The sequence below is a fragment of the Cyclopterus lumpus genome, chromosome 11 (assembly GCF_009769545.1).
Source record: "Cyclopterus lumpus isolate fCycLum1 chromosome 11, fCycLum1.pri, whole genome shotgun sequence".
NCBI classification, from domain to species: Eukaryota; Metazoa; Chordata; class Actinopteri; order Perciformes; family Cyclopteridae; genus Cyclopterus; species Cyclopterus lumpus.
The window spans coordinates 6826144-6852620 of record NC_046976.1 but is presented as its reverse complement, the minus strand read 5'-3'; the positions used below and the strand labels follow the sequence as shown (position 1 = coordinate 6852620).

Here is a 26477-nt window from a genome sequence, read left to right as displayed (position 1 = left end):
TTTGATAATCGTGTTTCTCTTTAAAATCACGTGCTGCTGTCAGATTTTACACTGATTACAACTTCGTGACCTTGTGGCGATGCTGCATGTGTCTTTGGAAAACGTTTAAAAAGTATACGCGATAGTTGTTTCTTATGCCATGAAGTTTCCATAATTAATGGTGTGACCTAATCTATCGGTTTTATTGAACCCTGAAAGTCTTCGCTGTATTCCACTAAACGGCAACAAGACACAAAAAGGATCAACACTGACTAAATATCCCAGAACATTATGTTACAAGTGTGTTAACTTGTCCAATATAAAAGCATTAAAAAAGATTAGTGGATTAATGGAAGCGTAAACTGACAAATACATATTTTGCTAATCGATTACGCGTAATTTTTAAAGTTAACATATCGTATTTCTCCGGTTCCAGATCCTATAAAATTGAACATTTGAATTGTTCTTTGTTTAATGTAACGGTGAACCAAATATATTTGGGTTTTGGACTGTTGATTGAACAAACAAGCAATTTAGAGACTATCTTTGCGGGATATTGTGATGGTCATTTTACAGACAAAATTATCTGTAATTAATATAATTACAGGCCTCAACAACAACAACAACAAAAGAAGAAGAGAATGATGACATGCAACAAATATCCCAGAATCAAACAAGAAACATTGACATACGCCATGCTTTAAATAATCTGATTTGTGTTTCTGGCATCAGGTGGCCTAATCCCCATCATCTCGAGAGCAGCCATGCACACACCTGTCCTTCTCCGAGAGTGGTGGTGCTGAGCTTCCATGGAAAACAGTGAAAGGAGGATCCTCATCGCCCACATGGACCAGGCTCCTCGCCCCGCACCACAGTTTGAGGTCGATGTGGACCTGGGCTTCGCTCTCTTCTTCCTCTTCCTGCTGTGTTTCTTTCTGCTGGTGACGGTGGTGCGCTGTGCCCAGACTGTGGTGGATCCCTACGGCTCCATCTCCACCTCCACCTACCAGGAGGAGCAGATCACCTGAGAGAGAGAGAGAGAGAGAGAGAGAGAGAGAGAAGAGGGGGGGTCATCATCAGTCAGTAACTATGCAGGACTCACACTCACTGCTGTATTATAGTTTTGGACCTTGTAGTTTTGAATGGATTTGAAGTCGACATCACACACATGAGACGGGCCACTTTTGAACAAAAAGGAGTTGTCATTTCTGTCTTAAATACATTTCAAATAACCAATGGGTGGATTACTCAATGGACCTCCCAGGGGACCGAGACCTGAACCAGCCAGAAATTCAAAGAGGTCCGTCAAAACAACAGTGTCCTTATCCGTTTGTTTGTTCCTGATCTGTTAATACCAAGCCAATCTTAAGAGCAGTTTTTTTTTATTACACATTTTTTTATTTTTAAAAGAATATGTAAAACAGATACATAGGTAGGCAATAAGCCAGTATTCCTAAAATAAGTTACACAATGTACATGTCTGTGACCACTCCCTGTAAATCTGTGCATAGAATAGCAGCGACTACTTCATGTGCTTCTCTGAAGAGACCTGAACCATCCTCTTCAGTAGGCCCGTCTGTGCAGCTATCCGGCAAATCTCACAAATCCTTTTGTCTGAAAGGAAATTGAAGGAAATGACATTTGTTATGTTTTTATAATAAACTGTTTGCATGTCATGTCACCTCTGAATTTTTGAGATATTATTTTTGACCGTCCATTAACAATCAGAAAGACACCCTTTGGTATATAATCCGAAGCCATCCATCCACTTCCTACCAGCTTGTGGCGGCATTGCGCCATGTTTGCTACCACTTTAAAAGCACTAGAAGAAGAAGCGGCACGAGCGCGTCGAACCACGTAGCGGATGTAAGCTAACGTTAGATAACAGTACAAGAAGGAGAAAGCTGTGTCGTTCAGTGTATTAGAATAATCATTTTTTGAAGTAATGTTCGATTCTTTTCTTTTGTTTTATATGCGTGACGCAAACCCAACGTGACGGTGTAGCTGTGCGCGTCTCGGATAAAGCTGTTGTGTTTCCAGCGGTAGCTAGCGGTGTTTCCTATCGTTGCTAGTCTGACAGCTAAACTAGCTTCCGGTATTGCCGAAGATCACCGACGCACACCACAAGCTGGCTTCCCTGCACTGTGGCAGGAAGGACACAACGTCAGGTAGGTTACGGTGATAGTTTTTAGTTTAGTATTGACTAACGTTTAACCTTTAGAATGAAACAAGACTTAGTAGCGTTGAATAACTGATCTTCTAATATCTGGTCATCTAATCACCTGGTGACATGCATGTCAAAATAAAGAAGGCGGAACACACCAAAGCTCCTGTCATGTCAGTCCTCTCCGATCCACTGACTGCCTCCAACAAAACAGTCAACCTGTCCTCATCGTGCCTGACCTCACGTCTACTGTCAATTACCTCTTAATGCTGTTAATTTACGTCCAAAACAAACGAATTTTGGTTTTACTTAATACAAGTTGAAGTGTCAGGAAATGTCAGCTAATACTTGGTATTTGTTGTTTTGTGATTTATTTCGGTGAAACTGGATTGCAAATTTATATGTAAAGGCAGTGGTGTAGTGATATTATTCTATTGGATGGATTAATGTATTGCTCATGAGAAAGTGGGTGTACTATGTATTTCAATATATTTTTGGTTGATTGTACTATAAGGGTGTGTACCCTCCAGTACAACACTGTGATTAGGTGCTGATGACAGCAGGACTGATGAAGCAACAAAAGCACATATTGACTGAAGAGATATACGATATCAGACCGCTTACTGTCCATGCCAATATAATTGTAGGGATATATTGTGCAATTTGTGTCCTTACACCTGAAGTATATGCTCAAGTTCAAACTCTTATTTTAACCATGTGTGTTGCAGTGATTATGGAAGTTGACGAAATGGAGACGAGAATACCGGAGCTCCAGATCTCAGACAAGACAAAGAGAGACGAAGGTAAAACATAATGGTTTTAATTGAAATATGAACTTGGTAGCCTCAACTTCAACCTTGTTGTCCAAAAAGGACATTGTTGGTAATTATTTGTCTCATTTATGAAAAAGTGTTGTCCTTAAATTGTAATGAAAAAGGTTTAAACAATATATCTGAGATTGAAACAAGCTCCAAATTCTCATATTTGAGAAGCTGAAAACTAAATATTTGCCGTTTTTGCTTGAAAAATGATTCAAGCAATTAATCATTTTTTAAGATAGTTGCCTGTAGCTTCTTTGTTTAGTTTTTTTTGCAAGCCATAATTTCACAAATGCTTTTTTCTTTGCAGAAAAAATGTCAGATTTCCCATGCAAATCTGTTGCCTCCACAAATGAAACTCCCAGCAAGGAGACACACTTGAAGGACGGTTCAGACGTGCTCAATGTAAAGAGAGCAGTGGTGGTCTTGACCCGACTCCCTGAATATAAGATCAGCGCTCTGCGACCACCAACGCCTCAGCAGTTCTACAGTGAAGACGACTCCCTGAGCAGCTCTGATTCTGATATGCAGTGGGAACCAGAAGATGATTCTTGTGATTCAGAATTCTCGCTTTCACAAAATAAAAAGAGAACTGTAAAACACATTGCTGCATCACACACGGGCAGGATGAACATCAACAACAACAACCTCAATGGTAATGCTATGATCTGAACATGAACATCACTATCACTCACAAAGGAACATATAAAATCAATCACCACCACAACACAATTTTGAGGTCATATTTATTTCTTAAAGATTCTCACGACCAGTCATTCATATGTTACAATCGCTCAAGTGAATACATTTCAAGATGCATATTTTGTGTTTTTCCACATTGTCAGAACCGCCCCCTGTAATAATATCATCGGCTTTTGCCCATTGCTCCAATGAAACCACGAAGAGCCGACCCAATTTGCCAGAAGAAGAGGTCAAAGTGGACATGGTGGTCCTGGGCAGGAAGAGATCCATGAGATGGCAACGTGGGAAAATATTAGATATAGTAACAAAGGGTAAGAAAGAATATGCATCTTTTTGGCAGGAAATTGTGCCTTTTTTATTCAGTATTTACGTATGTAACATCTGAGTTTTTACTTAAATATTGTTAGATATACTTACTGTTGGTTGAACTTATTACAAAGAAACTTTGCTTTGTGAAGACTTTATGTATAATTATTTGTGCTGAAATAAGTAGTTAACTGGTTAATTGACAGAATTTTGATTATTTGTTTTGGACATGAAAAGGAGATTTGGGAAAATGTGGTGGGGTCTTTAAAAAAAAATAAAAAGTACACACAAATGTAGCGACCACATATTTTTCAGATGATCAGGGAGAACAGTGTTCACTTGGGTAAATCATTTGAAGCTCCTTGAAGTAAAGAATGAAACAATGGTAATTTAACTCATCGACATTTTGTTTATTTGCAGAAGATGGACGGTTGAAGTACAAAGTTAGTTTTGAAGAAAAGGGGAAAAGCCTGGTGTCTGGCCACCACATCGCCTTTGACACCACCCCGAAGCTGGAGCAGCTGTTTGTCGGTGCTCGTGTGGTCGTCAGGTGTCAAGATAACAAGTTCCAGTTCCGGCCGGGTGTTTTGGCAGAACTCCCCAGCAGAAAGAACCGCTTACGGTGTGTGTTTGAATGAGTGTTCATCATATCGGAAGAAACTAATACCTCCAAATGCTTTAAGTAAGATTTGATTGAATGTAGTTGACTTACATTTTCTAGGTTCTTGGTCTTTTTGGATGGTCACATGCCGGTCTATGTTGGCTTACCTTTATTTCACCTGGTGTGCAGACCACGTAAGTTTGGCTGTTTTCACACTCACTCTTTTGTTCACACCCAAATACGCCTGTCCTGTGCGATACTGTACATTCTCATATCCTGTCCAGGGCCTTTATTTTTATCTACCGCAGAGAGAACAAGACTTTATTTAAAACTGATTAGAGACTGACTTTCCTTTCCTTTCCTTATTTTGTTTCACTTATTCATTATTTATATAAGATGTTTTGATCTTTAGTAGCATTATGGTGCAGGTGCCTGCTGAATCTAATGACATTTAAAATTGGTACTGATGCTAATTTTGGTGGGGGTTTTAAGAGGAGCGGAGCAAAATGAAAACAAACTGCAATGTCTGCTGCGTTGCAAAGAGGAGGCCTTCATAGTACGACGGCACACATCTACTTCATGACACGCCTTCAAAGCGGTTTTCAGTTCGGTTATGTTTAGGCACCAAAACCTTTAGACGACAAAACTACTTTGTTAGGTTGAAGCAATAAATTAATTTGGTGAAAATGATGGTTTAGGTCCAAATAAAGGTGTTAATCCTGAAAGATCTCAGGAGGCGTGTCATGTAGCAAAGTGGGCGTGTTAGTGTAGTAGCCTGCAAGACTGCAGATGGATCCTTTTTAGACATTTCAAGAATATATATATATATATATATATATATATATATATATATAATAATATTATTATAATAAGTATAATATATATTTTTAACTTGGGGGTTACAAAAGAAGGGCAATAGCCTCCTTTAACCTTGCCAGTTACTAATCAGTAAAAAAGCAGCATCGAGGCCAGTGAAAAAAAATCAGGGGGTTACTTCTTTTAATATCTGTTTCTCATTCGGTCTCTTCAAGCTCTTTAAGAGACTGCGTGTCATTTTTCTCTCACTTCCGACTACAGCAGAGTCACCTGTCTGACTGAATGCAGATTGTAACCTTTGCCAGTGTTGGTGTTTATGTTGGACAGTGGCAACAGGGTTTAAGAAGAGCATCAGACTCTTTCTTTGTTTGTTTATTTTCGACAGTGGAAGTTGTTCTAGACGACATTCCCGATAGTCCTCACAAGTCCTTCATGACGCAATACCTGAAGGACTGGCCGTACCCTCATTTGACCCAGTACAGGGCTGGACAGAGCCTCAATGCCGAATTAAATGGAGCCCAGCAGAGGTGTCAGGTGCAAATGCTCGACTGCAGCTTGATGCAGGTTGTTTTTCAGGTCAGTATAATATAGCACTTGTTTAAACTATTGATGTTATATTTGTTTCAACTTCTGTGGTAAAATGTAGTTGTTTTTGTCTCTCTCAGAATAATCAACATAAGGAGTGGATCCATCGAGGCTCCATGCGACTTGAACACATGGCAAGATTTTTGCAAATGAAAGGAGCGGAAGAGCACGAGAATGATTCGGACTGAAAGCCAACAGAATCGTATAATAGAGGGACTTTGGAATATAAATTATAAATAGAAAAATGTAATACATTTTCCATAATATGTGCCATAGGACTTTTTTAGGAAAGGTTAATATATACAATGTCAGCTCATAATAAGATGGTCAAATAATGAGTTAAGCGCACATGAATTATTTAATCCAATATGCTTTGCTTTGTTTTTAAAAGAATTGTCAAGATACAGGTATTTGGTGGATTGTTGCGCTTCTAACTGAAGTTGTGCACCATTAAAACATGGTGAGCAAGTTTTTTCCAGAAATGTGAATGCATCTTAAGACCAGTTTGTAATATTTAGGGGAGGACTATCCAGCATAGTTCTCCTCCATGTTTGGCACACAGGAGATCAGATGAGGCCACATCCTACACACTGCACCTTGAAGTTTAAACAAGCAACTTTGCATGTCGCAGACATGCATATTAGCTTCTTGTTTAGTCTTTATTTAACTTTTCTTAAATTGTGCATTTAATGCAAATAATTGTAGTGATATTTGCTTTGTTGATGTGTTCTGGGAAGCTGGAAAGACCAAGTTGGATGTCACAGTAAATATTTTTGCAACATATTCTTCAGTTGTTTAATTTTATTTGGATATGTCCTAATTACATTACATCAAAATTATGTTAGTGGTGCATTCCCCCATGTGGGGACATCAACGAAAGGTGCTGAAAATATGCAGGTTAATCAACTTCCTCAAATATGCTACATTTGGAAACAAAAGATGAAGAAAAGTTTACATGTTTTTATTTTATGGCCAATGAACTTCTCATTCTGTGATGGAGATGGGGAGCTTGTTCCGCCATGTGGAGCCAAGACGGCAAAACATTTTGACCTTTTTCAGCAGCAATTCTTTTCAAAGTCTCAAATCGTTTAGTTCTGGGCCACGTTCTTAATACATACAATACCGTGTACCTGTTTATAATGTTGAGTCAAAACGGGCATAATAAACATGAACTGTTGGAAAGCCGTTTGTATATATTCATGAATGCTTCGCAAACCGTCTGTGTCCTGATCCTGCTCTGTCTGAGACTCAACAGACTGTTGATGCAATGAGGATTTTAGATGAGAACATGCAGGTTATTGTAAAGCCACCATGATCTGTAATGACCACTATTACATTGTCATAATGCCACTTCACCCAGACTTACACATGATGAAACTAAATAAGAATGAATACAAGTTTGTAAGCAAGAAACACAAAAGAAAATGTAATCACATCCGAAAAACACAAGATGGATAGAACATTTGGCAACTCTTTTACAGACCAGATCAATTCTATCCAATTTTGTAAATGATTTATGCAATTAAAGCTGCCTCTAATAAGGATTTAATTTCATAAAAAGCTTACAATTCACACATCGTGCACCGACATCTCCATAGACGGGTAAACATGATGAACGTATGAACCCCTTGAATCTTCTAGACTTAAATACTAGGGATTTGTAAATGAAGGTTTGTTTTAGCATCTAAGTGTTGGCCTTTAACAAATAAAGGAATTCATTTAAATATATGTATTGTTTTAGAGGTATATGGCTATTCTATTAAGCACACAGCTTCAATGAATGCGCCCTACATAGTCCCTGCAACACATTGTCTCCTCCTGAAGGTTATGTTGGATCCGAAAAAAAAGACAGCCTTCTCTAATTAATACATACCATAATACAATGAAGTGTCTCCCCCTCCCTTACATACTATAGTCACTTTCTGTGCATGTTCGTGTGTTACCCCTCGGAAGGAAGAGTATATAACTGAGCCCAAATCCGTATATACATATACTGCAGACTTGTTCCTTCCTGCACATGAATAAATACTCAGAAGCTTAAAGGTTTATTGTTGGATCTCATTATTTTAAACATCTCATCCAAAGCTTGTGAATAGGAGTTACAAATAATGCCACGAACGCCACGAACAGGATCTCTTGGTGCCTGATCATCTGGAGAGCTTTCATCATCATGAGGGCCGAACTCGAAGGTTCCAGATCGTCTCCACTGAGATCCACCGAACCGATTGGGTTCACAAAATAAATCGTGTGAGCTGTTTCTATTTTGAGATATTCCAAATTTGGAATAGTTATACAGAAAACTGGGTTTTCACGATTAATGGGTGTGGTGGAAGATTTCTATGTTTGATCAGGAGGAGTGTTGTGGTTCAAATATTTAATTGCAACAAATTGCATTTATTAAAGTTCATAGTCGAGAAAGGTTTCTCACACAGATATGTGCTTCCAGTAAGGCACATTACCCGACGGGACACTTCAGTCAGCTCAGGGAAGGATGGAGGTCATTCTCTCATAAATTGTCATGTCTGGTTGTCCTTGTGCATCTCTGAGTTTAGCTTTTAAATCACGGTCACACTGCAAGTCAATAAGTTATATTTGCAACATCCTTGGGACACTCTCCACATCAGCTGAGTAGGGGTCTGCAAACAGCTGGAAAGTGCCACAGCGTGCCTTGAAGTCAGCAAGACGCTGATCAAACTCCTGCAGTAGGTTTCCAACAGCAGAGGCATATTCATCCCCACTGAAGGCTGCGCCCTCTTCCACAAGAGGTCTGCATGTTGTGAAATGGATGAGACCAGGGCCCTGGAGTGTCAGGTTAGGGATGTCCAGCTCCTGAGTTATGTTCACTAGTAATGCAACGTCCATAACCCATCTTGGATCATCAAGTTCAGAAACATCCATTCTGCCATCTTCCATGAATTCCTTCACTTGTGCGCTGAACTCAAAACATCCCTTCAGGACATTATAAATATAATATTGTGGCAATAGTATACTAAAAGTTATACTTTTGGCTTATTCAAAGTACTAAGAAAGCACACTTTGTTATTACTATGCTATATTACTTTGTACACTACATACCATTGTCCATTACAGTATTATAAATGTATTACCAGTATCCTAAAGGCTGAATGAACTTCCCAGATAGTAATCAAAATCACTTTATTGACTTAAATTCTACATGTATAACTAAACAGAACACAACAATGAACCATCAAACATTGAACCGCAAACAGGATCCATATGATGTAGTTTTTCTTTGGCTGAAGTGCATCATTGTTACACTTTGGCCGGATGACGCGTCCGAGGCACTCGTCTGTGGACATTCTTTAATAACAGTATCTGTTAAGAGAAGAGAGATGTACGTTACTTTTAAATTGGTAAACTTTTTGGCTCAGGGGACTTTTATGTGACAGACGGGCCAGGCAGATGGATGGAGAGTGTTTGTGTGAACCAATATAAATGACAAGTGAAAGCCAATAACTAAAAAGTAAAGAAACCGTTCCAGTGGGAACAGTGTTGTTGGTCCGGGGCGGTGCGGTTCCGTGGGTTTGATGTGCGTTCGTTATGCCGAGGAAAAATTTTGTTACTTGGCCTGATCTTATAGTCCAGTGTGTATGCTTTTCACTGAGACCCCAACTCTACTTGACATGAGTTATAATGTTCAGTTCTGAAACTGTTCAAGAGAGGTGTGGATTGTAATGTATATTTACTAGAATACTGTTCTTCATTAAAAATGTTAGGTATTTGTTATTATTACACTACATTTAAGATTGTACCTATACCTATTGTACCTTTTACTCCAACATTTATTTCACAGCTAGAGTTAGCTACTTTTCAGATTACGGATTTACTTACAAAACATATGATACGTTTATAAGATATGTTGCAGTGTTTTATATTGAACTACTCAAGAGTACTGCCCTGGCAAAATTGATTTTACCCACTGTTGACATAGCTGAAATAACAAATATCATCAACCCAAAACTTGTCTTTAATATCTTTATTCTCTGTAGAGAAGAGGCACCGTAATACAGAGTCACAAGTCTGGAAAAGGGAGCACAGAGGATGATGTCAGTTACACAGACATAGGAGTAGAAAACAGTCGGGGCTTCCTTGGAACATCATGTGGTGGACCTTACCTTTCTCTACATTGTGGGATTACTTTTTTACATTTTTTAATTATCTGATACATATTTTATGTAATACATATAGTTGTCACTGTTATATTAATTTGCTTGGGGTTTTAAATAAAGTGAGAAACAAAAAGCCAAAGTCGAAAGACCTGTTGTACCTGTGTACGGACGCAGGGGGCAGCAGTGAGTTTACGGATTGGCGAAGCAGCATGAAATGAGGTAGACGACGCTCTCCCAACTTATTTGTGCATCGCTACCCATCAGGTAAGACCGAGCAACACAATTAAAAGAGTCACTTTACAACAGAAAACCACGAGCCAGCCAGCGAGTGACGGTCAGCGGCCGCCGTCGGTCTGACGTGGCGTTGGCGTTAACGTAAAGTATTCACGTAGGTTAACCGTTACACACCTTGGTGTGTGTTAAAGCTGATGCTATAGCTACTACGTTCAGGCTAAACATCTAACGGTTTCACTCCTCACATCTGGACTTGTAAGAAGTGTATCATTCCTCAAGAGCAAACTAATATTGTTTAACTACCGTTAGGCAATTTATCTTGTTATCTTCAATCAATAGATTGAATACATCCGATTGATTTGTTCACTGCTTGAGCCATCAGCATGTTCAAGAAGCTGCCTCATCAACTGCGACGAATATGATTCTCAGTGAGCACTTTACATCACAGCCACATACGAAATAAGATATATATTTTAAACAATTGGTTAGTTTGAGCTAACCAATTGTTTATCTGAATATATTCATCAACATACTTATCAATTTTCCTTCTTCTTCTCAAGGCTACTGCCATATTAACCACCTCACAGACCCCTACACGCATTGTGACAAAGGAATACTTTTATAAATCGACGATGAGTTAAACTTTGCCCAGAAGCATAAGCTGCTCATGTGGATGCCATAAGGCGTAATGGCATGTGACCTTGTCCAAGAGTGGGTGAAGTCCATCTCCCTGCACTTGGAGCCCTAACTGTCATAGTAAATATAGGCTGTTCTTTTCTTTCTTTTTTAGTTCAACTTTGAGTGTTTAGTTGGCAATGTGCATCGTGAGCAACAACATTTCCTTTTGTAATAAGAATTTAGGAACTGCCAGCCCCTCAGCAAACTCCCCGGCTGTACGCCGTACCCTTGGCATATGGTTTTGAACGTTGTGGAATTTATGGAAGGGGATGAGATTGAGATGAGCCCAGAGGAGCTCCAAGTGTGGTTCGGAGAGAAGGTAAAGACGAACAAGCTGATGTCCTCCGATGTGCTGGAGAAATTCAACCTGCTGCAATCTCTGCTGGAGAGGAGAGAGAAACAGGCTGGCCACCTCCTGAGGCTCTACAAGTGAGTGTTGCTTCTACTCTCTGCTCTTGTTTTCACCTCTTGTGTCCTTCCTTTGGACAATAACCATCCATGTTGCCCTATTCGGTTACTGGATCCGTATATTTGAAGTACAGTGTTTCTCTATGTTCTTCGCTTGATCCGTGTTGTCTTTGTGGTCGTTGTCTTTCAGGTCTGTGTCAAAATGTGAAGTGGTTGTGAAGAAACAATACTCTTCGCTGGGGTGGGAATACCGAGGCACTGATTCTGATGACGATAATATAACGGGCTGTGGTAAGATGCTAATCGTTTGCTTAACAAAAAAAAGAGCACTCTCCGTATGTCTGTGTCTCTTGCTCATTGCTCATTGCTCATTGCTCACTTGTTTTAACCATGCACACTGGTTTGACCTGTTCTTTTTCCCCCTTTTTGTAGGAAATACTGTTCCCAACTCTCCAACTCCTAATGGCCTCACTTCTCTGTTACCAAAGCGACACGACAGTGAGAATATCCATGGAATTAAGGGCAAAAATAACTCTATCAGTCGAAAGGGAGAACCAGTTGTGGTCTTGACCAGGCTTTCTGCATACGAGATCCGAATGCTTTGTCATCGGATGCCTGAGAATCACGACAATGAAGAAGAATCCTCAATCAACTCTGATATGCAGTGGCAACCACAAGAGGACTCAAGTGGTTCTGAATTTTCTGTCTCAAATAAAATGACTGTGCCAAACAAGAGGAGAAGAATAAATCCAAAGAAGAAAACGCGTGCTCAGAGTAATGCAACACCCCTAGCTAGCACAAATACTGGAGCCAAACGCAGCACAACCTCAACATCAACACCCCGAGCTAGCACAAATACTGGAGCCAAACGCAGCGCAACCTCAACATCAACACCCCGAGCTAGCACAAATACTGGAGCCAAACGCAGCGCAACCTCAACATCAACACCCCGAGCTAGCACAAATACTGGAGCCAAACGCAACGCAACATCAACACCCCGAGCTAGCACAAATACTGGAGCCAAACGCAACGCAACCTCAACATCAACACCCCTAGCTAGCACTAATACTGGAGCCAAATGCAACGCAACCTCAACATCAACACCCCTAGCTAGCACAAATACTGGAGCCAAAAGCAACGCAACCTCAACCTCAACACCCCTAGCTAGCACAAATACTGGAGCCAAAAGCAACGCAACCTCAACATCAACACCCCTAGCTAGCACAAATACTGGAGCCAAAAGCAACGCAACCTCAACATCAACACCCCTAGCTAGCGCAAATACTGGAGCCAAACGCAACGCAACCTCAACACCCCTAGCTAGCACGAATACTGGAGCCAAACGCAGCGCAACCTCAACATCAACACCCCTAGCTAGCACAAATACTGGAGCCAAAAGCAACGCAACCTCAACATCAACACCCCTAGCTAGCACAAATACTGGAGCCAAAAGCAACGCAACCTCAACATCAACACCCCAAGCCGGTAAAAACAGCAAACCTAATAACAATGCAAAGAGCAACTTAATGAAAACATCAAAACCACCAGCAACCACTAAGAGTAAGGACCATGAACACCCCTACCACTCAAAAAACAATACTTTTATTACATGAATTCCTTTTTCATGGTCCTAAGAATTACACTTTATTGCTTCACATCACGCCTAAATAAATATCTGGTCAACATAGCTTTAATTTGACAGCCGATGTAAGTGGAGTTCCTTAGCTTTTAATCTTTGGCTTATTTCTCTAATTTAGAGGGAACTGATGTTTTCCTATCAAACACACAATAGGAAAACTTTAACAATGACATGGCAGTTTTCTATAACGGGTTTTGTAACCTCAATTGGAAGACTGTTACATCTTATTGAACTGAATTTCCAATGCCTACCATGTCAGTTTGTTTGTTTGACAGACTTATTCTTATATTTAAAAATAAGTATATAGGTAGAATGTATTGAACTTATGTTAATCAATGTTGATATTAACATAGTGTGTTCCTTTTTCAATGACAGGGGTAAACACCGTGAACATAATAACTTCTTTAAGCCAAAACTCTGCCAAAGCTACCAAGACCCCTCCTTGTGTGCGACAAGTAGAGCTCAAGGCCAACATGACTGTTCTAGCCAGAAGGAAGGCCATGAGCTGGATACAGGGGGAAATCCTGGAACAAGTAACAAAGGGTAAGAAAAATATACAAAAACATCTGTTCTGCAACATTCCTCGTCAACTTGACAGGTTGTCTGTTAAAGGGATGTGTTATGCAGTTGTGCCTCAGCTAGCAACACATTGTCAAAGTAGTAAATCTGTGGATTCCGTTAAATATAGTTCATAGCTCAAACAGAACAAGCTTCAAGAATATCTGGTAAAGGGAAATTGATCACACTACAACCATATAAAATGTATAAAAACTCCTTTAAGTATTAGAGCAGTGCTCTAGCTTCTGTGATCATCTAATTATATGTGTAACTTTGTCCTGGACACGTACAGTATCTGCTGTAGAAAATACAAAATAACATGGCGCATACCTACAGTTCATGCACAGACTGCCACCAACCAACAAATGACACACTGCCTGCCATGCGTGTGTAACCTGCGATTTAGGTCATGTCCACACCAGTACAAACACATCTGTTAAACAGCCGGTGGCGTTGTGTTCTCGGGATTTAATATATCAGGAACACCTGGGGCACGTTCCTTCAAATTTGGCACAAACGTCCACTTGGACTTTGGGATGTTTTGATTAGAATTTGGTGGTAACAGGTCTCTGTGACCTCACAAAACATGTTTTTGGGCCATAACTCAAAGAAGTCATATGCTAATTATCGCAATTTCACACACGTGTCTGATAGGATATAAAATGATGACGCGATGACATCTTAGACAGACAATGTTGTAAACTGCAATGTGACTGGTTTCCTTTTTTGATTTTGTCCGTCCATTCACATTGAGCTGTTTGTTCACCAAAAACAAGCTGCGGGGCAATGGCTGCACCACACCGTGTCATCGAGGGAGCCGGCTTTGCCCCCTTCGATCTGCCTCAGAACACAGCAACCCTGTATAAAATGAGTTGAAACTCCCAGCCTAGATGTAAAAGTTTGAACATCACTTTTCTTTTGCAGAGGGCTTCAGCACCACAACAAAGATGAGGAGTTGCCTCCATAAAATGTACCCACCACAAATTACGGGTGCAGAGATATGACGAAGTTTAAAGAGGGCTTTGCTTATTAGAAGTGTTGTTTTTTTTGCAGAAGATGGAAAGTTTAAATACAAGATCAGGTTTGAGAAGAAGGGGAAGAGTCTTGTCTCTGGTCACCACATCGCCTTTGACTGCATGCCAAAGGTGGATCAGCTGTTTGTCGGTGCTCGTGTGGTGGTCAAGTTTTCAACAGACCAGTGCGAGTTCTTCCCTGGTGTCCTGGGAGAGCTCCCCAGCAGAAAAAACCGCATGAGGTTTGTGTGTGTATAATGGACCACCTTTTGAAGACAAAGTCAGTTTAACATAAAGTCACAGTCTCTGAGATAAAATGCAGTCGCTTTCGTCCAAGTATGGTTTTGTGTCAAAACATTCATTAAAATGTTTCCTTTTTCCAGGTTCCTGGTCTTTATTGATGATCACAAGTCGGTCTATGTTGGCTTACCTTTACTCCGCCTGGTGTGCCGACCATGTAAGTGTGGGTGTCTTCATTCACAGACACTGACTGTTTGGAAGGTTTATTACAGACACAAGGTGGTCTGATCTGAAGGTTTGATTCATTTTGAAAGGTGTTGGGTCTGCTCAGTTTGTCTCTGCTGTGATAGAAATGATCAACTTTGGACATTTTAGACAAGTGACCCTGAATGGAATCAGAGCTCAAAATTCTTGCACCTGTCAAACAATAAGTACTATTATAACGCAAGTAAGCGGAGTGACTGACCTTTTTTTAACTTTTCCCTCCCGCAGTGAATGACCCTTTGGACGATATTCCAGATGGCTTCCACAAGAATTTCCTCATGGGGTATATGAAGGCCTGGCCTTACCCACCCCAGACCCAGTTCAAGGCTGGACAGATAATTAATGTGGAACTTGGAGGAGTCGTGCAGAGTTGTGTGGTGCGATTCATCGACTGCAGCCTTATACAGGTTGTTACTTTGGTCAGTATACAAGAAAATCATTCTTTAAATTCTTTCCAACTGGATTATTGGTGTTATTTTTCTTGGTTATATTTATTAGGACTGCGTGACTCATGATAGTGTTTGTGTCATCATTCTTAGACAGATGAACATAAGGAGTGGATCTACCGAGGGTCCACATGCTTGGAACAGATGAATACTATGATTGAACATGTGGAGATGAACAAGAATAAGGGACAGAAGAATACATCTCCAAGTTGATGGTAAATTAAATTCTAACACTAATAAAATCATTATTTAAGTTACTCCTACAATCTTATTCATCGCTGTATTTCCTGTCTTGTATACATCAGAGTCATCCAAGTCGGTACACTGATGGGATGAGAAGCGGATGCTGTGTTCCAAGATGGTGTCTCATGCATTCAAAGTTGCTCACCAAGAATACACTGAAAATGTCTTTTAGGCCCAGAGAGAATCCACACTTCAGTTGTCCTCAGTAGTATTTACACTTCAGGTCTCTCATTAGTCAATATGGCTAGTTTTGCAATTCCAGAGGGGCTATTAATATTAGTAATCTGACTTGTTGCCACCTGCCATGGTCAACAGCTGTGCTGTTCCTGTGCAACGCAAGAAGAATGCATTTTATACGTGTATTTTTATTGTTGTGTTTTGTGTTCTTGAATAAAAATGAATTGTCGAATTTTCATCAAGTTTATTTGATCTATCTAAGACAAACAACATCTCCAGATGCAGATGTATGATACATGAGTATAACAAAAAATCCAAACCATGGAAGAAATAATTGGATGAAATCAATCCGTCAACATTATGAAAAATAGTGAATCAAATAAGTTAGTAAAAATGTTAGATAAGTAAAACATAAGTTAACAGTATAGCGTTAGTCAACATGATGTTGTTATGGAAACGTCTTGGATGAGTCGAAACTGATTGAAGCAAAGTCTGGCTCAATATACCCGTCACGTTTCACATCGCTCAAACCTTAGTGCACACTTTCCATTTTGATCGTTTCGCATGTGAATGAACGTCGGCTCCCTGCGGGCTCTGCGTGTGGCGCTCGCCGGTCATGTGGCGCTGAATGACATGTCGGCCGCACGGAGGCGTTCCCACCAGTCTGAACCAGAACGAGCGAACAGCGAACCACTGGCTGCCTGCTCGAGCTCTCAGCACCGAGCCGCGACAACATAAAAGAGAACAACTGGAACGCAATCACGGATTTCTTGTGGGACAAACGCACAGGCCTCGCTGCTAAGACGGTAAACACGACCCGCGAGCCGTCACGAGCCGTTAACGCGAGCCGCATCGCGAGCGCGCGGCCAGTGCGACGGCGAGCGAAAGTGCCTCTTGTTTTGCTAGCGGATGAACGCAGCTAAGCTAAGATGGCGGTCAAAGTATTTACGTTAGCTCACGTTAGCGGAGCGAGCTAACAAGCCAGCGAGCGGCTCGTTTGCCAGTTAGTTGGGAGTTTGTTTGTGTTTAAAACGGGGACGTGACTTGGGACTTCGTGTCTCCGTGTTCACGGACATTAACGGCGTTAGTGTCTTCAACGTCTCCGCGCTACACGGTAGGAGACTCGCTTTCAACGTTAGCAACTAGTAGACGCATATTATGAACCGCAAACGATGATGTTTAGTTCTGGGTCCAGCTTAGTTAAGCTGAGCTGGTGGTGTCATGACGGTAAAAGTAGTCGAGTGATGCGAACACTTGTTTGACGCAACGCTGTATTCACGCCAACCCGCGGTGGGTTGTTTAACAGCTAACGTTCAATGTGATCATGCAACAGGGTTATTAAAATGCATCTCTCTTTGCACATACTTCGAGGCCTCTTGCTGCAGCTATTCGTGCACAGTTTTGTCGGCTGCGTCTGTACGCTCGTAAAAGTTGGTGTTGTGTTTCTGTGGTTGGCCGTATTCAAACGTAACGTTACACAAACAGGGTTTACACCAAATGTGTTCACCAAGCTAGTGTCGTCTGTCAGCACAATGGATCTGACTTTAGCTGTCATGGACAATGTCGGTAACGCTTCTCATACGAATGAATGCGTATGCTAAAAAGGTGTGTTTCAGGCTGCTTATGCAGTTCATTTTGAGTTAAATCCGTTCTTGTTTCCGACACAAATCACTTGGTGTCTGACAGTGGACAGCTGTCCCACTGATGTCAATATTTCTGAGGAAGCAAAATGGAATGTAAATACTAAATGGGATCTTAATTGTTTAGAGTTTTTAATTCTACAAGCATTTTTATTAACTTTAAAGGGCAGTTTAAAAAAAAATGTCGATAATGTTTTGTTTGTCACAATAATACAGCAGATGCCTCACACTAGACGGTACTCGTCTTCGGACAGAGACAGTCGCACCAGCTACCAAGACCGTTACAGAGACAGAGGGCGAAGGCACCGGCACAGAAGATCGCCTTCTTACTCCTCCAGCAGTGACCGAGACCGGGACCGGGATCGGGACCGGGACCGGGATCGAAGGGGACGGGGACACAGACAGGAAGGAAGCTTTGTGCGCTCAAGGAGGTATGTTTCTGTGGATAGTGAGACACATTTAGTTTAACTGATACACTATACTTTGACATACCATGACAATAATTTTCTTCCACAAGTACCAACTGCAGATATTTTTGGTTTGTTGGTTGCCAGTCTTACAATGTAGGCCTCTTTCCAATCATGCAGTCGTAGCTATGATAATCGCTCAACGGAGCACCGGCCATTTGACCGAAGATACTGCGAGGGATACAGGCGCTTGGATCAGAACCGAGATCCAGACCGCGAAAGAGAAAGGGAGCCACATGGAGCCACTGAAAGTTACTATCCACGTGACTTCTCCCCAAACATGTACGACTACCGACGTGGCCGTGAGAGGGAACGGGACGAGTCGTACCGGCGGAAAGGCAGCAGGCGTAAGCACAAACGAAGGCGGCGTAGAACCAGGTCCTATAGCCCATCCTCCTCGGTGAGTACAGCCAGTCCTTAGATTGTGCTTTAACTCTCCTCATCCTCTCTCCTTCCATCTCTGTCTCTTCCAATCAGCTCTTTCTGTCTCTGTCTTTCTCTAACCATTTCCTCCCCACAGCCCCAGGAATTGGTAAGTAGTAAAATCTTTATGATTTGTTTTCATCCTTTCAGATGGGTTTTATTTTTTTGTTTTTTTGTATAGGTGGGTTTTGCTGAAATTGGCATTTCTTTTTGGCAGAGCATTTTCATTTTTATAGATACTTTTCAGTAGTTCATTGATGATCAAGCACTAATTCTTGATGCTCTTCAGATACATGCTCATCCCATTTTTTCTAACTTTTTCTTTGAAAGCCTAGTTACACCTGGTCACACTTCATTCGTGTCAGTGGCCCTACCTTTCATAAGATAGTGTATGTTGTCACTTCTTTTGTAAAAGGCCTAAATGCCTGTGGTAACAGTTGGTTAGCCACTTGTGAACTTTAGTGCAGATAGGCTGAAAAAAGTGAAAATGTTCTACCAAACACTGCAACATTTAGGTTGACATCAAATGCAGGTTTTTTTAAGAATCTATTGACATTTAACATGTCTGAGATTTGTTGCATTCTTTGTGTGGGTTATATTTTACCACACGTGTATTAAGTAATATAAATTCAAGTGAGCAAGGGAAACAAGGGAATTTGATGTAGTCTATTTGCTGGGGGTTATCTTTAAATAGTACCTGCTTGATTACATATGGTTCTCATTTTTTTCCATCTTGTTTGCTCTGAAAAGTCAACCTCATAAGTTTGCATTAGGTATATTACTGTTTTTATTGGTTTTTGCGTTGATGAATGGATATGCCAGTTGCTTCCTTGTTTGTAAGCAGCTGTGGTTTAAGATAGAGGGAGCAGAGGACAACATGTAATCTTTGACTTGTTCCCTTGCACTATATCCCTATCGTTATATATTTCCTTCACGTGGTGTCATGCGTGAATCGCCCCATGACCACCAAACCCACCTACAACTACTACCACCAACACCACCCTCCTCTTCCCTCCTCGTCTACCTGTGCGGCCTGACGCCATTGCTGCGGCTGCCCCTGAAAATCCCCTGTTCCCTCCGGTCGTGTCATGGCCTGCTGATGGCGGTTTGGGTGTGAAAACAGCGGAGCGACAGCCAGACGCGGGCACTGAGTGTGAGGGACGACGAGGAAGGGCACCTGATCTGTCGGAGTGGGGACGTCCTGCAAGAGAGATGTACTCACTGCCACTACTCTATCGTAACCATTCTCCATATGAGTTTTAAAGCATAGAGCATTTACATGACATGGGAGTGCCTGATGATGATGATGATGCCTTGCTAGAATGCTCTTCGCTCTAGCTGACATAGCAGGGTGGATTGCAAGAATGTTGAAGATTTTGAGAGGGACTAGATACCTTCTTCTTTTTGTTCTAGGATTTTACGCTGTGGAGCATTTTCTGTGTTTCACAGGTTACTCGACTCTCCCAAACATAGAATCCCATTTCCAGACATTGTCTCTGTTGCGTTGCAGATTAAAACTCAGTTACAGTTCTATATCTGTGACGTAAAATAGCTATTTTCCACTACAAGGGTTTCAGGGATTTACTTCTTTCTTTTTTTTCTTTTTTTTTTTAGACATCTAACATGCACATCACTTTTAATAACTTCCTCGTACAACAAGCGCACATCTAGACAGTGGATGTAACACGTTTGTCATTTTCAGTATCATGCAATGTTCAGTAGAAAGACTAATCATTTTTTCTGTTTTGCACAACACCCCTTTGTCCGTTGGGGCAAAAACAGCCACATCTTATTTTCGATGACTGCAAATTGGTCATATTTACATTTGCTCCCTTAATTTCTCCACATGTATCATAGTGCGATGCACATACTTATCCTAGATTACCTCAAATTGTCTCTAGCCTGCCAGATTGGACAGGCAGCCATTTGAAAAAGGGACGGGCGCTAGAATTGATACGCCTGTCTGCATTTTGGCCGTATGTATTTCCGCTTAAGCCCACATGTCTAATGCTTTGGTTCTTTCTTTCCCCGCCCTCCTTCTCTTCCTTTTGTCTCTATGTTGTGTTGCAGATGAGATTGTCAGCACTTTGGGGGAAGGCACCTTCGGAAGGGTGATGCAGTGCATAGACCATCGCAGGTATGCATCAGTTGACACTGAAAAGCTGTCATCTGCTCACTGATTGATTTTTAGAAACATATTTATTTGTGTCGTGCCTTGTGAGTAAGAATCTAGCCTAATGAGATCAGGAAAATAATATTTAACTATTATTTTTCACCTTTACAGTGGTGGTTTTACATGTGAACATAGCTACAACAGATTTTCTACAGCTCTGTTGTTTCTTAGCCTCATGTGACTGTTAGATTCATTATGGAAGCTGTATTGTCTTGTGATCGTGCTAGAAAAGTACAGTAAGGGCCTTAAGAAAGTGACACTTTTAGATACTTTGTTCATGACTGGTCACCAACTGAAGCTGCATTATCAAGATGCTTTTTGCAAGCAGGGACTTCTCATGTTCCCATCACATACTGTAACTATAATATCAGACACTTTGCTGTCACGGGTCATGTTAAGTTTTATGCGTTTACTGTAAAGTTGAATCATGTCTTTTTTGTGTCTGTAATTCAGTAAGGCCCTTTTCTAGGATATAAAGTGAGGTATAAATACAAATGTATTGCAAGTTTAGTTTTTCCCTGTTTTTGTCTTCATACTATTATGTGTTTCACAGGGGAGGAGCCTCTGTTGCTCTGAAAATTATCAAAAATGTGGAGAAGTACAAGGAAGCAGCTCGCCTGGAGATAAATGTACTAGAGAAGATCAATGAAAAGGACCCCGATAACAAATTGTGAGTTCTGACCATTGTGGCACTGCAATTAAATTAACTTTCAACCCTTTAACTTTCCTGGCAGCTTTCATCAGTTACAAATGAATATTATGCTAAATTAGTCTCTGTAACAATATTTGATTTAGCTGAAACCAAATGATCCACTACATCACTGTATAACCTCCTGTATTGTTTTTATCTTGCAGCCTGTGTGTACAGATGTATGACTGGTTTGACTACCACGGTCACATGTGTATCTCCTTTGAGCTGCTAGCGCTCAGCACCTTCGACTTTCTAAAGGAAAACAACTACCTGCCCTATTCAATTGGCCAGGTCCGACATATGGCCTACCAAATCTGTCTTGCTGTGAAGTGTAAGTTTTTTCTTTTTAATGTCCTTTACTGTTTTTTTAGTACAAAGAAAACTTTTATGATCAGAGAGTTAGGGATGCAACACATGTACTGTATTGTTCAGTGTAGACAAAGAGACTTGAACTTGTGTGTTTTTGCATTCACAGATTTTTGTCTTAATATTACTAAAATAAGTTTAGTTTTGCAACAAACACACCATTACTCAAATGATGCGTCTTGATCAGTTACATACACATTGCATGGCTAGAGTGGGTGTCTTAAGAATTAACGTCACAAATATGATGTGGATTTTTATTTATTACACCATATCTATATTCTTATTCTTATTCTTATTATTATTATTATCATTATACATTGTCTAATCTGAATGAAATTAAGATCAGCTCACTGCATGAATAACCACTCATGCTTCTTCTCTTTAGTTCTCCACGATAATAAGCTGACGCACACAGACTTAAAGCCTGAGAACATCCTATTCGTCAACTCAGACTTTACAATGTCCTTCAATGTCGAGAAGGTAAGAAACGATAGATAACAAAGGGAAAAAGTAAAAAACATTTCTTGTGTTGGGGCATGGCAGGTCGGTTGAAAACTGAACAATGATACTGAACTTTGTTGAACCGTTGTGCAAATGTTGCTAATATAAATGGCTTAGAGGTCTCTTCTAACCCAGCGGCATGCAGGTGTCCAAACATTACCATGAAACGGTGCTACTTGCAGACGCTGTTTACATAATACTTTGTCAGAATGTCCATCAAAACTCAACTGTTCTGAGAAACACTGTGTTCTTCCTTGCAGAAGCGAGAAGAGCGGACGGTTAAGAGCACGGCAGTACGTGTGGTGGACTTTGGCAGTGCTACTTTTGACCATGAGCACCACAGCACCATTGTGTCCACGCGGCATTACCGGGCCCCTGAGGTCATTCTAGGTAAGGGTGTCCATAGGCCTTGGGCCGTGAAATAATTGTAAACACACATTTTTAGAATGAATTTTATGATTATTTCAACCTATCTCAGATCCAATTAAAATAGTCCCAGACATTCAATGGGAAAATCGATTTATTTTAGTCGGCTTAAGTCCGTTGTCGTTCCTAGTTTGCTCCGTCGACCAAAGATTTACTTGCAGGTTCTTGTAGAAACGGGCTGCGCTCCACAAGTTGAAACAAGCACAGTTGAGTATTTCTCTGCTGAAAAGCATTTCTGCAAGTCGATGTTGCCTCTTTGCGTCGATCATTAGGTCTTCTGATTTTAAAGAATCGCATTTATAAAGTGCTGCTTGAGGAATTCAGAAATGATGTCATCACATGGTTTCTCCAGCAGAGAGCAGTACCCCTCACAATACAGTGACAGGCTGCACATTACAAATGCCAACGGAAAACCACAAACCTAACCAACCACTCAGTCCAGCACGAGGCATTAGACGGGCATGATGGGAAATGTGGGTCGTTCCACTATCATCATCATCATCATCATGTCATTTTGCACTGCTTTATTTAGCCTAGTGGCAAGCAGACTTTTCCTTACTCGTAGCTTTTCTACTCTTACTGACAGAACACCACAGTTGAATTTGAGCTTTATTGAAAAAGACCAGCTCATATTGGAAGCGAGGGCAGCAAGTTCAGGGATTACCAAACGTTTGAATGCTGTTGCTGTGCTCTCACTTTGTGCACAAAGCTCGGCCCTCAGTGAGACACAGAAGAGAGAAACTAGCGTGACAGTAAAGACTCACAATGAGCTAAAAATAAATTGAGTGCACATTAAGTAGGTAATTAAAATATTTTCTTTCTTTCTGTTGGGCAATGTTTATTGTTAAACTGTAAAATATTTGTCCCAGTTAATGAAAGGCATACCAATTGACACAACACCACTTTAGCCTATGAAGTAATTCCCTCTAGGTTCTAATCTTTTCTTGGCCTTATGTAGCTCAAAGGCTGAGTTATTTGAACAATTGTCTATGCTGTTTGCACGCATCGACTCCGGTCCCAGACACATTATGTTTTCAGGTTGTCCGCCCGTCCTTCAAAAAACCTTTTTGGTCATAACTCAGGAACTGATGTGCTATTTATGACAATCCGGGCTCGGCTTAAGGACCTCCTGTGGTCCCAAAGAAAAGGATCGGAAGGATACAACTCAATTTTGAGTTGAAAAGTTACGTTGGATGTAGCACACTATTTTTATTAACGTTCTTTGACAGCATGAACACACACAACCACACCAAGTCAATGGGACAAGCTTGCTAGTATTAATGGTGATGTTACCAGTTAGCTAATGTTAGCCTGTTTGAATAACGGTAACATTACAGCTAACGCAAGCTAACCAGTCAGCAGCTGACGCATGCATTTACAGGATTGAACTGACCACAACGTTGCGTTAACTATCAACAGCAAATTCATGTTACTACTTACAATGACGATTGATGTATAATTTTTTAGAAACAATTTAGAAAAACAGATTTAAAATGTTGGGCGGTCCGCATTCATTTCGGGATGGTTCTGGGAGGATTGGGAAAAAAGATAGTCGTGATGACAATTTAACACAAATGTGCAATAGGATAAAATGAAGTGATGATGTTTTGGACAGACATGGATGCAAACTGCAACTCCTCAAGGTGGTTGTTGTAGATGTTGTCATTTATTCAATGCATGTGGTCGTCCCTCAGAGCTGGGTTGGAGCCATCCCTGTGACGTGTGGAGCATTGGCTGTATCCTGTTTGAGTACTACCTGGGCTTCACCTTGTTTCAGGTACTAATGCAGCTGAGACTTTGGCCTCAGTCAGACCTCATTCAAATGATAATATTTTGGTTAGCTAAGGCCACTTTACAACTTGGATATTTGTTAGCTCCGTCTTAGGAGCTATATGTAGCAGCAGAACCAGCAGGAGTTAAACCCTGATTATCTTCTGAATCAATCTTTACATTTCTGTCTGGGCCTCTATCCGGCTGAATCATGGTTGTGCATTTCATATTTCTTTCAGACTCATGACAACAGGGAGCATTTGGCCATGATGGAGAGAATCCTGGGACCAGTGCCCTCGAGGATGATTCGTAAGACAAGGTGAGAGAACATACAAACTCGGCAAAGTAATAAAAGAGCCTGTAACACATTAATACAACTTTTTTTACTCCGAACCTTCTCAGAAAGCAGAAGTATTTTTACCGAGGCCGCCTGGACTGGGACGAGAGCTCCTCAGCCGGGAAATACGTCAGAGAAAACTGCAAACCCTTGCGGGTAAGAGTGATGGATGTAGAGTGGAAAAGGATGAAATAAGAAAATAGTGCTTTGTACTGTAGGAACGAAAGCTTTTTAAAAAAGTTGTCCTGCAGTTCTTTTTATCAGAGTATCTCAGTATTCCTCTTACACTCTGTTTCTTCCTTCTTTCCGCTGTCAGCGGTACTTGCTGTCGGAGGCGGAGGACCACCACCAGCTGTTTGACCTCATTGAAAGCATGCTGGAGTATGAGCCCTCCAAGAGGCTGGTGCTGGCCGACTCACTCAAACACCCTTTCTTTGAGAACAGGGCGATTAGCGAGGCGGGAAGCAGCAAAAACTGGGAAGGCAACCGGGATATCAGCCGGTGACCCATGAGCCTCCAAAGACTGAATGACAGGGGAGAGCAAGTCTTTTATATATGGAGCAGGTGAACTGTTAAATTAAACGGAGCTTCTGGTGTTTTCTGTCGTTTGTCATTAAAGCATGGACACCTTAACTTCTCGCTCCTCCACCCTGCTCCTCTGACGTCCACCTCTGCGGCCACAAGAGGCTTTTGCAGCAGAGAGACCAAAAATAACCCGAAAGACTGGAAGAGTTGAAAAGAATAAGTATTTTATAGCCGTCACAGCCTGAATAGAGGACAATTATATGGAAGATTGTTTGTACCCAAAGTAGCCCTCTATGCAGCTCCTGTCTTCCTTTTGACTTCCGAACTACCTTCCGTCCGTCTGTCCGACTATTACTTTCATCAGCATGAAGAAAAATAATTCACATTCATAAGGAAATAAGCACTACAAAACCGGTCACACACAAACTCAGTTTTGGAGAAGTCTTCCTGTTCTGAAGTCTAAGAAAAGGGTAAAAAGGAGATGGAGCTGTATGCAGCGCAAGTCCTCACTCACATTATTCTAAACATGGAGACATGCACGATATTCTATTATGCTAACATCAAATTGAATGTCCTATTTCCTTGGAATTTGCAAGTATCCCCAGCAGAGACAATCGTCTCATGTTCTTTTGTTTATGTTTTGTTCAGTGAACACTTGCTTTGCATATCATTTTTCATGTTTCTGTTTGTATGTCGAAAAGGATTCTCCCTTATATGGAGTCTTGCCCTTAATCTTGGGTCGCTAGGTCTGTTATTTTTGCCAATGAGATGATAATGGTGACACACACACACGCACACACAGGCCTTTGTGGTCTGTCTTATTGATAGTTATGTTTCTTACGTTATGCAATGCTTTGAGTGAGTGAGACGTTAATGTTTTGCTCATTGAATGGCTCAGCTTTAGTCATGGGGATATTCTTGCGTACTTTTAAACACTCAAAACATAAACTGCCTTTTCCGCGTGTGATTTGGTCAGACCTGATGTCTCTTATTTAGGTGAAGCACACAGCTCCTGGTTGTAGACAATGAGCCACACACACAACTCCTGTTTGACGGTATTTATTTGAGTTATAATAGGTCATAATCCCCGACCCCCACCTGTACATGACTTGTTTGTTTTTTTTGTATGAAATTAAAGCGTATAAAACTGTATATAT

General features: G+C 40.9%; 3 protein-coding genes across 14 annotated transcripts; all 3 read left to right on the top strand.

The window, feature by feature from the left end:
• Positions 1 to 1801: 1801 nt before the first annotated feature.
• LOC117738574 (histone-lysine N-methyltransferase SETDB1-B-like) lies at positions 1802 to 7156 on the top strand. Of its 3 annotated transcripts, XM_034544456.1 has the most exons (9): positions 1804 to 1845; positions 1984 to 2147; positions 2872 to 2946; positions 3272 to 3616; positions 3807 to 3974; positions 4390 to 4591; positions 4691 to 4764; positions 5772 to 5962; positions 6052 to 7156. In XM_034544456.1, the coding sequence occupies exons 3-9, from the start codon at positions 2877 to 2879 to the stop codon at positions 6157 to 6159; spliced, it is 1158 nt and encodes a 385-aa protein (XP_034400347.1). In that variant the 5' UTR covers positions 1804 to 1845; positions 1984 to 2147; positions 2872 to 2876; the 3' UTR covers positions 6160 to 7156. The 3 variants fall into 3 exon arrangements, with proteins under 3 accessions (XP_034400345.1, XP_034400347.1, XP_034400348.1); XM_034544454.1 differs by having other exon boundaries at positions 1802 to 2147; XM_034544457.1 differs by having other exon boundaries at positions 1809 to 2147; positions 5864 to 5962.
• Positions 7157 to 10292: 3136 nt separating this feature from the next.
• Positions 10293 to 16239, top strand: LOC117739486 (putative GPI-anchored protein pfl2). 8 transcript variants are annotated; one of them, XM_034545907.1, is made up of 12 exons: positions 10350 to 10365; positions 10675 to 10763; positions 10896 to 11091; positions 11190 to 11442; positions 11612 to 11712; positions 11854 to 12981; positions 13436 to 13603; positions 14672 to 14873; positions 15015 to 15088; positions 15364 to 15554; positions 15675 to 15796; positions 15887 to 16236. In XM_034545907.1, exons 4-11 carry the CDS (start codon positions 11249 to 11251, stop codon positions 15792 to 15794), a joined length of 2178 nt encoding a protein of 725 aa, XP_034401798.1. In that variant the 5' UTR covers positions 10350 to 10365; positions 10675 to 10763; positions 10896 to 11091; positions 11190 to 11248; the 3' UTR covers positions 15795 to 15796; positions 15887 to 16236. The 8 variants fall into 8 exon arrangements, with proteins under 8 accessions (XP_034401803.1, XP_034401800.1, XP_034401805.1 ...); XM_034545909.1 differs by lacking the exons at positions 10675 to 10763; positions 10896 to 11091 and having other exon boundaries at positions 10295 to 10365; positions 11854 to 12222; positions 12277 to 12981; positions 15887 to 16239; XM_034545914.1 differs by lacking the exons at positions 10675 to 10763; positions 10896 to 11091 and having other exon boundaries at positions 10295 to 10365; positions 11854 to 12679; positions 12890 to 12981; positions 15887 to 16239.
• A 220-nt stretch (positions 16240 to 16459) lies between these two features.
• Positions 16460 to 26472, top strand: clk2a (CDC-like kinase 2a). 3 transcript variants are annotated; one of them, XM_034545233.1, is made up of 13 exons: positions 16460 to 16807; positions 17858 to 18072; positions 18229 to 18508; positions 19655 to 19745; positions 20602 to 20668; positions 21258 to 21374; positions 21560 to 21726; positions 22147 to 22241; positions 22523 to 22652; positions 24383 to 24465; positions 24698 to 24777; positions 24861 to 24951; positions 25112 to 26472. In XM_034545233.1, the coding sequence occupies exons 2-13, from the start codon at positions 17861 to 17863 to the stop codon at positions 25298 to 25300; spliced, it is 1602 nt and encodes a 533-aa protein (XP_034401124.1). In that variant the 5' UTR covers positions 16460 to 16807; positions 17858 to 17860; the 3' UTR covers positions 25301 to 26472. The 3 variants fall into 3 exon arrangements, with proteins under 3 accessions (XP_034401124.1, XP_034401125.1, XP_034401126.1); XM_034545234.1 differs by having other exon boundaries at positions 16577 to 16807; positions 17861 to 18072; XM_034545235.1 differs by lacking the exon at positions 19655 to 19745 and having other exon boundaries at positions 16578 to 16807.
• Positions 26473 to 26477: the final 5 nt, after the last annotated feature.